Raw genomic sequence first — 12,771 nt, forward strand, 5'->3', positions numbered from 1 at the left:
CCCACAACAGTAAAAAGGCATCACTTCAGCCCCTGGTTAATACATGTACCAAGTTTGGATAAAAATTCTCCCACAGTTTTCAAGTTATGTTCCGGAAACGAAATACAGAGAGACAGAGCCGATATGATGACTATATATCCACACATAACATGCCGGGATGACAGTGAGGGAGTGAGTTGGGTTTAACACCGATTTTAACAGTATTCCAGTTATATCGCCGAGTGTCAGCTTAATGTGTGAGAAAAACCCGAAGTGATGCAGGTCTCAGACGTTTATCACTTCAGTGAAACCCATGGGTACGGTGCTGACAAACCTAGAAACATAATCGGGACGAACCGGGATTCAAACCCACAATGATAGGTTTCTGGCGTGCCCAAGGGACGCAACTCTGCACAGTGAATAGCGGCGCCTTAGACGACTGTGCCACCCTTCCCCCGCGTGGGAGATAAAAAAAAAAGTGTAATAAAGAAAGTATTACACTCACATGTGTGTCATACTGATTTTACAAAACTTATGTAAAAATTCATGTATTACCCTAGCTCTCACTTGGGAAAAACAAGAATTCGGACACTCGTTTTGTAAAATCAATATGGCACATATGCTCGTATAATTAACTCAAGTCTTTTCAACATGTTCAAGCTAAAAATTGATATATGTATCAACATCTTCATTTGGGGTTTCAATGCAGTATCAGACGACAAAAAAAAATCAATTTATTGACATGAAGTTTCAACGACAGCCCCACAGTTCAACAGCTTGAAATATTAAAGTGTCTCTCCAGCACAGCACAATTTTATAATTGATTGTGATCACGCTCCTATTGAAGCCTACAGACAACAACGAAACGGCAGCTTGCAAACTACAGGTATTCACCAACCATGCTCACAGTAATTGAAACGTTACTGTCCCCAGCTATTTCGAATGTATAATGGGTATAAGAGTGGGTGAGTGAGTTTGGTTTTACGCCGCTTTTAGCAATATTCCAGCAATATCATGGCGGAGGACACCAAAAATGGGCTTCACACATTGTACCCGTGTCGGGAATCGAACCCGGGTCTTCGGCGTGACGAGCGAACGCTTTTAACCACAGGGTTACCCGACCGCCCCTAATGTGTATAAGAAAGATAAATTATGGATGTCAACTTCCTTATTATGAGGAACAACATGTTTAGGAAAATATGCTTCCTCCTTTATCACCTGATGAAGGAGTATGTATATACTCCGAAATGTTTTGTCACAATAGTGAGTGAGTGAGTTGGGTCTAACGCCGCTTTTAACAATATTCCAGTCATATCGCGGCGTGTCAGCTTAATGTGGGAGGAGAACCAGAAGTGATGCAGGTCTCAGACGTTTACCACTTCGGTGAAACCCACAAGCACGGGTATGGTGCTGACAAACCTAGAAACATAAAAGGGGCGAACCGGGATTCGAACCCACAATCATAGGTTTCTGGCATGCCCAAGGGACACAACTCTGCACAGCGAATCGCGGCGCCTTAGACGACTGGGCCACCCATGCCCACGTTCCTCACAATAAAGAAGTTGACATCATAAACTCTCCCAGTTATGTGTATGACTTTCAAAAATATGCATTTCAAAGGTTGGTAGCGTACATGTGTGTTGTGTGAATAATCTGGGAGCTTATCATTAAGTTGTCTCATGGGCATGTCTTACTCTTGATTCACTCTATACTGAACAAATCAAGTTAGGGATCAGGAAATATGTTAACATACTATACACATTTTAAAAAAAATCAATCTTCACTGCAAAAAATAAATCCCAAAAAATATTCATGATCACTAATTTTTTTTTTGTTCAGTATATTTTCTGGTATCCACATGACTGGTATAGGACAATAACATCTTCCTGAGACAATGGAGTTAACTGACTCTAAAAGTCCAGTTTCAACCCTAGTCGAACTTGACTGGAATTTCTGGGCTCAATGCACGAGTGGCTATTACGAGTAATTTCCCTAATTCTATGTCCATCCTCTAGATCGATCCACGTCTCACATCACTTGCACTTGCTTCAAACATAACGGCAGTACCCAGTCAGGATGATTTCATCGATAATTTAGATCTTTATTGTATTAAAACAGTGTGAGTGAGTGAGTGAGTGAGTGAGTTGGGTTTAACGCCGATTTTAACCGTATTCCAGTTATAACACGGCGTGTCAGCTTGATGTGGGAGGAAAGCCCGAAGTGATGCAGCTCTCAGACGTTTATCACTTCGGTGAAACCCACGAGCACGGACATGGTGCTGACAAACATAGAAACATAATCGGGGCAAACCGGGATTCAAACCCACAATCATGGTTTCTGGCATGCCCAAGGGACGCAACTCTGCACAGCGAATCGCGGCGCCTTAGACGACTGGGCCACCCGGGCCCCCATGTATTAAAACAGGTTTTATCTAGCGAAATGCATCATATCACGCAAGCACCTTGAATAAAAACATTCAAAGATTTGGAAAATATGTGTCAACGCCCAGTTGACGGTACACATGATCCTTCAGTCGACCGAATTTGGCACAGCGGTTGCCATGCTGTTAAGAACCGGATGTCGATTTCCTTAAGGAATTTGGATTGGACTCTGTAAATACTTGTTTCTCCAGCCAAAACATAACTCCATAATTCCAGCCAAATTCAGCAAGAGTGAATACTGGACTTTAAAAAGTCAATTAACTCCCTTGCCTCGGGAAGATGGACAATAACAGATATATTGTAGTGTAATGACAAAAGCAATACTTCATTAATAACTTAATTGAAAAATGCTGATACAAACAGGCTCCGCAAGTACCTGACATACACATCGGACCATGTCCACTCACCTCATCTATCTCACACAAGACAACCTGCTCTACACTTGGGTACTTCAACACTTCACGAACAACACCTCCATCCCCGCCGCCAATTACAAGCACCTGCAAATAAAAGGACATTGTCAATTAGCCAGGCAGTAATGTCTCCATTTCTTTATTGAACAATTGCTGTTATTTCCATTCTCATTAGTCCGTGAAGTTCCGGGGTAGAATATGTCTGCAAATGTGCGGTTTGCAAATTTGTTATTGTTGCCGTTTCTCATACTTTTTCGCACATTGTCGACAAAGTCCTTAAGTGTAACGCTACAAAAACAGAATAGCTGTCTACTAAAAGAATAGCTGTCTACTAAAGAAAATAGTTGCAGTGAACTTACTGACACAGTTGGAGATTTAAAGTTAAAACACTGTTTCCATTATGTGCTTCCAAAAAATCACAGATTCCTAAAAAGCAAATGTGCACAAATCTTTTTATCTGTAAATCTGACCTTCTTGGGGTTCTGATGACTGTTTAAGGGCAGGTGTGTAATCATCTCCTGGTAGGTGAACTCATCGCGCTCCGTACACTGAATCACTCCGTCCAGCACCAACACATTACCGAAGGATTTGCTGCAAGTGAAACAGATGACATCAGATTCACATCTTTGTTTATTTACTGTTTAACGACAGTCACTCAGCAACATTTCAGCTTTTTGACGACGGCCTGTGAATAATCACAGCTGGACCGGGCAAAGTTGTCACTGCCATTATGAGCAATGACACCAGCACCGAGGCCTACCGTATCTGACGTAATAAGCGCCCAGGGCGCTCTCAAAATTAAAAATAGGGGGCTCTTATTAGAATATTATTTTGGTGGAAAAAAACAGAATTGAGAGATAAATTTCGTGGTTTATGCTGACAGCCTGAAATGTTTATATAGGACAGATATATTTTTCCAGAATTTAATTGCCCATAATTAAGGGTGGATATAGCACATGATTGCGTATTATACGCGAATTAATAAGTCTTGTGTACATTGATCAATCGGAAGGGGTGCTAACTGGGATTGTTCACTGGCCAATATATTTGTAAATATCGCCGTGGGCGCTTTTTAGAGCGGAGCGCTTATTACGTCGAATATTGTAAGTTAACCTGGAATCTCCACAGGGTTGAAAAGAGATAAACGGTATGATAACGGGTAGATTTAACAACAAATCCATATGTAGCCAGCAGGGCTTGTTCCTTTCAAAAGTTACTGACCCTTCCCCAAACTAACTGGCTCTTCCCCAAACTAACTGCCCATAACTAAATGTTGGAGGCCACAGCTGAGTTACCCAGAGGGCCCTGAAAATGTTTGAACTCTTCATCCCTAAAATGTCATTTCCTGCACTCTGAGATTAAATCTCAGCTTCCATTTGCCTCATTTTGGGACAATTTAGAGCAAATAAAGATGTTTTGCAGAACATTACAAAATGGCCGCCGGTTGTGTTACTCTTCCATGATGATCTTTGAGTTAACCATTCACACGACCCCCCCTGAAGATTTTCTCATCAAAATTACAAAATTCACAAGCAGTGTCAAATTACAAAATTAAACATACACAGAGAAGGGGTGAAATTTTGACTAGCCATCTACTTTGTTTCAGCAAGTCTTTCATAATTTTTACTGGCCATGGGCCAACGGGCCAGCATTTAAAATCAACCCTGTGATATTGTTTAACACAGCCCAAGTAGCATATGGTATCTACTTAACGTCAGTGATTGTTGCAGTGTGTCACACATAACGCTAACACGTCTCACATTAAGGCTGGGACAATACACCAACTGTGCAATCTGGTGCTTATCAGGTAGCACGTGCTCTTATCTGTGGTGTATAAGCCATCTTTTTCATAGACAGGAAGGCCAAATAACTGCCACACTGACGATTTACAGTTGGCAGTGTCAAGTATGGCACAACAAATGAAAATATTTCTGTTTTCACTATTAACTTGCACCACTGATTAGTACTTAGTGGAAAAGTTATTAAAGCAAACATTTGTGTGACTATGATCGATACTTGTATCGAGAAGTAAAAATGGCGATCCGCCGATGCATCAGTGTATCGTCCCACCACTATCTCAAATGTGTTGGTTGGTTTGCTGTTTTACGCCGCTCTCAGCAATATTCCAGCTAAATGACGGCAGTCTGTAAATAACCGCGTCGGGACCAGACAATCCAGTGATTGATATCATGAGCATTGATCCACGCAATTGGGATCGTTGACATGCTTCAATCAAGTCAGCGAGTCTGACAACCAGATCCCGTAAGTCGCCCCTTACAACAAGCATAGTCGCCTTTTACGGCAGGCATGGGTTGCTGAAGACCTGTTCTACCCCGGATCTTCACAGGTCCCATTACCATGGAATTCAACAAGTCCAAACATGCAGGGACGTGTGGCTCTCTCTACTCATTTCACACCTATACATGGTGCAATAGTCCAGGATCTATGAATGTGGCGACATCACTTGACAAACAAAGCTATGGCAGCGTGCGGTTCCACATATCTTAACAAAATATATACCTGTAAAAAAGTTAAGCGCCCCTGTTAATCACTGTGTCGCAAATGCGATGTAATTTGTAAATCATTTTGATAAAAACACAGTTATCCAAACAGTGAACATTTGAACAGTGGTCTCTGTATCATGCATATGTTTGTTTGTTCGAACTCAGACATATTCCAGCTATAAACTCGAGTCTGAATCAGTCAAAACAGTGATTGACATCATGAGCATCAATACATGCAGTCGGGATAGATGGCACACAATCAACCAGGTCACAGGGCCTGACCACCCGATCTATGTGGTTGTCTCTTTAGGGATTAAAAAATACCATTGCCCGATGCCCATGCCAAGTGAGATTTACAAGTCGGGCGAGTAATATACATATTCGAGGATGTCCATGGACATGCAATGATTTGATGAGTAAATTGGGTTTAAAGAAATCCGTTTTGAATGATCTGCCTTCCTCTTGATGTTTCGGTTGCTGCATTTTTTCCGAGATCTATCCATCATTCAGTCAAAAAATACCTGATAGTTTATCTTCAAAGGATTTGTATGCAATCATCGAAGAAAATTGTATCTGAAACTATTTTATTTAAGCGATTCCAATATCGTGTTATTTAATAGTTGCAGCATTTACTGTATATGTTATATGTTTATCAATGAACCAAGCCTGGCCCTCCTTGTTGACCAGTCTGACCTCAACGTGTAGACATCTCATTGATTTACTAGTGTAGAGTGAGTGAGTGAGTTTGGTTTAACGCCGCTTTTAACAGTATTCCAGTTATATCACGGCGTGTCAGCTTAATGTGGGAGGAAAGCCCGAAGTGATGCAGGTCTCAGATGTTTACCACTTCGGTGAAACCCACGAGCTTATTACGTCGAATATGGTAAGCCAATTAAATATCGCAACATAATCACATAACATTCTCGTAAAACGAAGCGTAGAGTACACAAATAAGACAATCTACAGACATCCATGGAGCTGTATCTCAGTCATGAAACAGAACAAAGAGATCTTAGCGCTAAGGTGATTTTAACTCCCATACCAAAACACTGACTTATGACAGTAGCGCTAAGGTTGTTTAACGTTTAATGTTGTAAACAATCTTTAATTTGCATGTGAAATTTAGTTGGAACATTCATTTTTTTGTTTTTTTCATTGTTGATAGGTGTGTGTTAAATTAGAAATTTTTTTTAGTAATAGCAGCTTATTTAACTTTTGACAAGACCCCTCAACACCACGGTTGTCATGTGACTCATCTGGTTCAGTTCAAATTTCATATTATGACCATTGAGGAATTCAGAGCATATTTTCTTTGTTGTCTGTAAAGCAATTAATTGAAATATTTCAGCTCATATTGTTAGTGGACATAAAACCAAACACCATCAATGCGTGTCGACGGAAACATCTGGCATCAGATCATTCTCAAACAACCATACACAACAGAATGCCTTATGAAGCACACCCCTGTCTTACTGCAGGCATCACACAAACATGAACACTTCTGTAGCGGTTAAAAAGGCATTATGTCTCATTTTGAATACCCAAGTAAGTGAGTGAGTGAGTGAGTGAGTGAGTGAGTGAGTGAGTGAGTGAGTGAGTGAGTGAGTGAGTGAGTGAGTGAGTGAGTGAGTGAGTGAGTGAGTGAGTGAGTGAGTGAGTGAGTGAGTGAGTGAGTGAGTGAGTATGGTTTTACGCCGCTTCTAGCAATATTCCAGCAATATCACGGCAGGGGACACCAGAAATGGGCTTCACACATTGTATCCATGTAAGGAATCGAACCTGGTTCTTCGGCGTGATGAGCGAACGCTTCAACAACTAGGCTACCTGACCGCCCCTTGAATACACAAAGCTGGTAGTCCAGATCACATACTTTGAGTACTATGAATACGCAATGCCATTTAGAAAATGGTCAAATGTAACAAATGATATATTTGGGATAACACTTTCCTAGTAAAGTACAAATTCTAGTACTTTTTAGGGTTGAGTCCCATTCGGAATTTAAACTTTCTTAGCAAAGTACAAATTCTAGTTCGGTTATATGTCTCTGTTATCAATTAACCATGCATATCGCTCTCAATCAACCAATTTCCCGATCCATTAAACATCTTATTACAAGCACAAGTAGCTTTGGCCCAATTTTAACCCAGAATCCTCACAGGGTCTAATACAAGAACGCAATGTCAAGGTCATTGTTAGAAACGTCTCAGATGCTCGTGTCACGATTCTGAAGCAGGAGAAGGGACCATGCAGAGATAGTAAGGATGAGTACTATTAAAATGTTGCTGCGATTATTGCATATGCAGTGGCGGAATTCTGACATATACTAATCAAAAGAAGTTAAAGAACACCTGATACTTTCATATTCCTATTTAACTACCATTTATGACAGTAGACAAGCCGATCTAATAGTTATGACGAGGCATTAACTTGATCCCTGAAATCTGTATCAAAATGGTATGTACGGCACATAAGCCAGACCACCAACCTATCTTCTTGACATAATCATCATCAGAAATAGAATATCAACAAATCTGTATTGAATTACACAAGTTAATCCTGTTGTTGCACTATATAGCAATAAAGAAAAGTGTTCTATGTATATCTGGACTTAAATTTGTAATCTATTTTATTAATTGTATTTTATACAATGTTTACATAGATTTCAGCGAAATCGTGTTCCCTCCGATACTTACAACATCCGTTTACCCTGTTCCAAAGGGTCCGCTTTACCACATACCGTGACAGCACCTATACCTGCTTTATATATAACCACGATCGTATTACCGCTTTAGAGGCCTTGAAATGAGCCTTGTTTGACATACATACATATCATAACTGCCATACTTTGACTCATTAAAAATAATATTTGTTGTAGTTTGACTATTATACGTCAATATACTGTTTTTGAGATTGAATTAGCGGGTCAAGCAAAACCTCAACTGTGACTGGTCAAATTGTTCCATACGTAAAAAGTATCCGACACTATACCAAAGTGCTATCATATGACCATGGTTATAGTTATGACTATTTGAAATATATATCATGATATATAGTATAACCAGCAAATAAAATATCAGGTTATCAGAATATATTATTCCTGGTTGTTGTTCTTTGTTGTTTAACGCCACACTCAGCAATATTCCAGCCATATGACAGCGGTCTGTAAATAATCAAGTCTGGAACAGACAATCCAGTGATTGAGTGAGTATGGTTTTACGCGGCTTTTAGCAATATTCCAGCAATATCACGGCGGGGGACACCAGAAATGGGCTTCACACATTGTACCCATGTCGGGATTTGAACCCGGGTCTTCGGCGTGACGAGCGAACGCTTTAACCACTAGGCTACTCGACCGCCCCTCCAGTGATTGAGATCATAAGCATAGATCCACGCAGTTGGGATACGATGACATGCATCCCGTTTATCACCTCCTACGACAAGCATAGTCGCCTTTTACAGCAAGCATGAATTGCAAAAGATCTATTCTAACCCGGATCTTATTGGGTCTTATTCCTGGTAAAACAATAGATACTTTTTTTTCTGAACGGACAGAAAAAGTTCACACGATGTGAACAATTTTTTGTGAAATCGATCGTGTGAATTTTTGCCGGAAATACTTTCTGGGGTCTCCCCGAATTCTCGATCGGTGTTTACCATCAACTCGTTTTTCTATTTTCTTTTTAATACCTGCATTTATCAGCAATATAATTAATTTAGTATTTTTGCCTGGCCTTGTAACATTTCAGCGGACTTATAAATAAATAAATGCTTAGGTTCTGGTGACTGATGTCGTCTAGCTGCTACATGAAACAAAATGGATTGTCCTTGCGATGATTTGGATATGGGATGGCTATCTTTCAATACTAATAACGCAAGTGAAGAAAATTATTTCTGTAAAATTACTGATGTGAACGAAATTGATTTATTGAGCGATTTTGACTTTGATGCCTTGTTTTAGGAAATGACAGGAATCTCGCACCAATGAAAACAATGTCGTACCCTGCTCAGATGTACCGCTGACAAAGAGCAAACGCGACTGCTCCTGATCAATCCCAAACTAAAACCCAATTTACTATCGTATCGGGGAAAAAATCTAAGATCTCAAGCTCGGAGGTTCACACAGTTTAACCAGCGCTTTTAAATCGTTCACACTTCAATGAACCCATCCAAACTGACTTTCAATTCTTAACTCCTTTTAGGGGTTACTTTCGTTGCACATGTTTTTCATTCAAACCTTAAAAAAAGGAGGTATTTCCCAGTATTTTGTCATGTTGCTGAGCAGAAAGCCACTGTTATCAGGAAATGGGTGATGCCAGAAAATATTGAAAGTTCTTCTTAAAATCATTTTCTGATTACAATGAAAATGTAAAAGAAATAGGTAAGTGGATTTCATGAAATCTTACTATTACCGAAAATCGTCAAATCTTTGCTTTCTTGGTGCTTAATCTGGACGTTAGGAATGTGTAAGCTTACGTCTTTTATAAAAAAAACTAACTTGATTAAGTCGTAAATGCATTATTTTAATAACGTCATAAACATAACTTACATATGTATAAACAGTAGGAATAGCCCTTCCAAGTGGTGTGTAACATGTAGGAGCAAAGATGTTTTACAAACAGATAATGCCCTAGATGAATGTAGGCTTCATCTATCACCCCAGTCTCTGGGAGCTCGGTGTCACAGCAGTGAGCTTCTGTTTGACTGGTATTGAAAGAGATAAAATTGATTGCCTACATTATTATATTGTGGATATCAAAGCACCTGATCGTCTGGTAGCATCAATGAAGATGAGATGATGGACACAGCCCAGTGATCTTATTGTCGGCAGCTGTCGGGATTCGAGATGTAAATTGACCCTGACAGAGCCAGGCAGGTTTATACTTCAAAAGCCATACCCCTCAGTCAATAGATTCTGCATGGGGGCCGATCATTTAATATTCTAGGAGGGAGGGGGTACAGCCATGCTTGATATTCTGAAAATGAAAGCGTTGTGAATAGAAAAAAAGAAGTTTGGGTCCTCATTTCAGAGAAGCGCTGATTGTAAAAATATTCTACTCCATCCGTGCTGAAATCCCCCATTAAATGATCTTTCCCTTGTTTTAGCAGGTACCGGAGTGAGTGAGTGAGTGAGTTGGCTTTAATGCCGCTTTATTCCAGTTATATCACGGCGTGTCAGCTTAATGTGGGAGGAAAGCCCGGAGTGATGCAGGTCTTAGACGTTTACCACTTCGGTGAAACCCACGAGCACGGGTATGGTGCTGACAAACCTAGAAACATAATCTGGGCGAACCAGCATTCAAACCCACAATCATAGGTTTCTGGCGTGCCCAATGGACGTAACTCTGCACAGCGAATCATGGCGCCTTAGACGACTGGGCCACCCGTGCCCCCCAACTTACACAAGAAAAACTCATAAAGACAATACGATAGTTGTAGTAGTGATTTACTTAGTGAAACCATGTTTATTAGGGCCTTTTGCTGTCGCTTGGTCTGCCCACTCGGTACACAGGGCTGTTTCAAATACTGATGTTTAATACTCAGGTTTTTTTACTGAAACCTGCTGAAGACAAATGATGTGTAACAAGAAATCTAAAAAGCACAATTCGTTTACTCCACCAAATGTGAAGTTAAGTGTAGAGTGAATGACATACTGCAAGTTTGCTTCTTGTTTAACGTCCACCTTCCCAAATAACGGCGTTAACTGACTATAAAAGCCCACTTTCCAACCTTGCCGAACCGGGCTTCAAATTCGTGGCTCGATCGTAGCTCCACCAGCGGCTATTATGAGTTATGTAACTTCTATATACCTCCTATTGACCAGTCAGATTCCGACTCTATTATATCTTGCATTTGCTTCAAACAAAATGGTAATGACTAGGGCTGGGACGAGTCCAAATTTACTACCCGGGTACCCACCCCCCTATTACCTGACCCTACCTAGTACCCACTGTAGGTCTCAGGAGATGTCTCAAAATGTCTGATTGGGAACATTTTAGCATAGCCCTGGCAAAACGTATTTAGATACATGCATTAAACAATCTGGTCATTCATACACTGAAGTTGAATTAAGTTATGTCTATATTCAACCATATGAAAAATCAAAAGGAATGGGTGCATAGTTTGAAGAAATGTGAACCCTAGAGTTCTAGATAATTTTTGTCATTAAACAACATATCACGTGACTAACCATGGGTCCGGGTAGTCCTGTTGGTCTCCGGGTCCTACTCAGTACCCACCCGACCCAGATACCTGAGTTACCCGTCCCAGCCCTAGGTGTGACCAATCAAGGCATCTGACCAAGTCAATGAAAGAATAGTTTCACATTCCCTTTCTCACGGACACTCACTGCATGTGGGTTGAAGCACAAGACTTAACCCCTTGATTGAAAACATGAAAAGATTTGGAAAATATCTGTTGACACCTAGTTGACGGAAAACACATGCTCTGCACATCCTGCAATTGACAGAAATCTGCATGTCCGCTTATGACCCGAATGTCGATTTTGTTACACAATTTTGATAGACTTGTTAGTCCAGCTAAAATATCACTAAGAAATTCCAGCCTAGTTTGGCAAGGGTGGAAACTGGACATGCTTTTGAAAGGTGTTTAACATTGCAATCAGCAATAATCCCCTACATAACAGCAGAATGTAAATAATCAAGTCTGGACCAGACAATCAATTGATAATGTGAGAGACGATCCACATCTTTTGGGTATCATGACACTCTATCAACCAAGTTACTGAGCCTGGTCGCCAGATGTCGTTCTTCACCTCTAACTTGGGGGCCAGTTCTAACCCGGAATCCCCACAGCAGACAAAAACTTCTTGACAAACATGGCCCACACAGCACATGAATTTATATTATTTTTGTCACACAACCAGGAACCGCCTCCGTGGTCTAGTGGTAGAGCGGCCGCCCGGAGAGCGGAAGGTCCGGGGTTCGATCCCCGTCATACAAAAAGACGTTAAAAGATGGTACTTGTTACCCTGTCTGGCGCTCGGCATTAATGGGCTAAAACAAGGACTGGTCGGCTCGGGGTCAGTATACTGTGTCTGAGTGGGGTATTCATGTTACACTGTGGCATGGTATCTCAGTGAGCTAGCACTATAAATCGGAATCAATCCGGACTAGTACAAGCAGCCACACACACACACACACACGCACACGCACGTCACTATATAAGTGCAATAATCTTGGACGCGACGTTAAACCCCATTTCACCTCACCTCACAACCAGGATTTTTCAAAAGTCTCGCCAAATATGAATGCTGCCTTGTTCTGTGATCATTCTCACACTCATTCTTTGGAAATGAAATTGTCTTTTAAGAATAACGAAAATAAAGAAATTGGTCTTTAACCCAAATCATCAATTTCCAATGATAAACAATCATTGACACAGTGGATTGTGTATCGTATCCTGATCGTTGTTCTT

At 40.7% G+C, this 12,771-nt stretch overlaps 1 protein-coding gene across 3 annotated transcripts in view; it reads right to left on the minus strand.

Moving 5' to 3' along the window:
• Positions 1-12,771, minus strand: part of LOC124150993 (spermidine synthase-like) — a 58,403-nt gene that overhangs the window by 17,944 nt on the left and 27,688 nt on the right. For all 3 annotated transcript variants that reach the window (XM_046523211.2, XM_046523212.2, XM_046523213.2), the window contains 2 exons: positions 3,304-3,424; positions 2,828-2,920 (listed from right to left, as the gene is read on the minus strand). In XM_046523211.2, coding sequence (XP_046379167.2) covers positions 2,828-2,920; positions 3,304-3,424 — 214 coding nt within the window. The remainder of the gene's footprint in view (positions 1-2,827; positions 2,921-3,303; positions 3,425-12,771) is intronic.

Source organism: Haliotis rufescens, unplaced genomic scaffold (genome assembly GCF_023055435.1).
Source record: "Haliotis rufescens isolate VD_foot unplaced genomic scaffold, xgHalRufe1.0.p SCAF_15, whole genome shotgun sequence".
Classification (NCBI taxonomy): domain Eukaryota; kingdom Metazoa; phylum Mollusca; class Gastropoda; order Lepetellida; family Haliotidae; genus Haliotis; species Haliotis rufescens.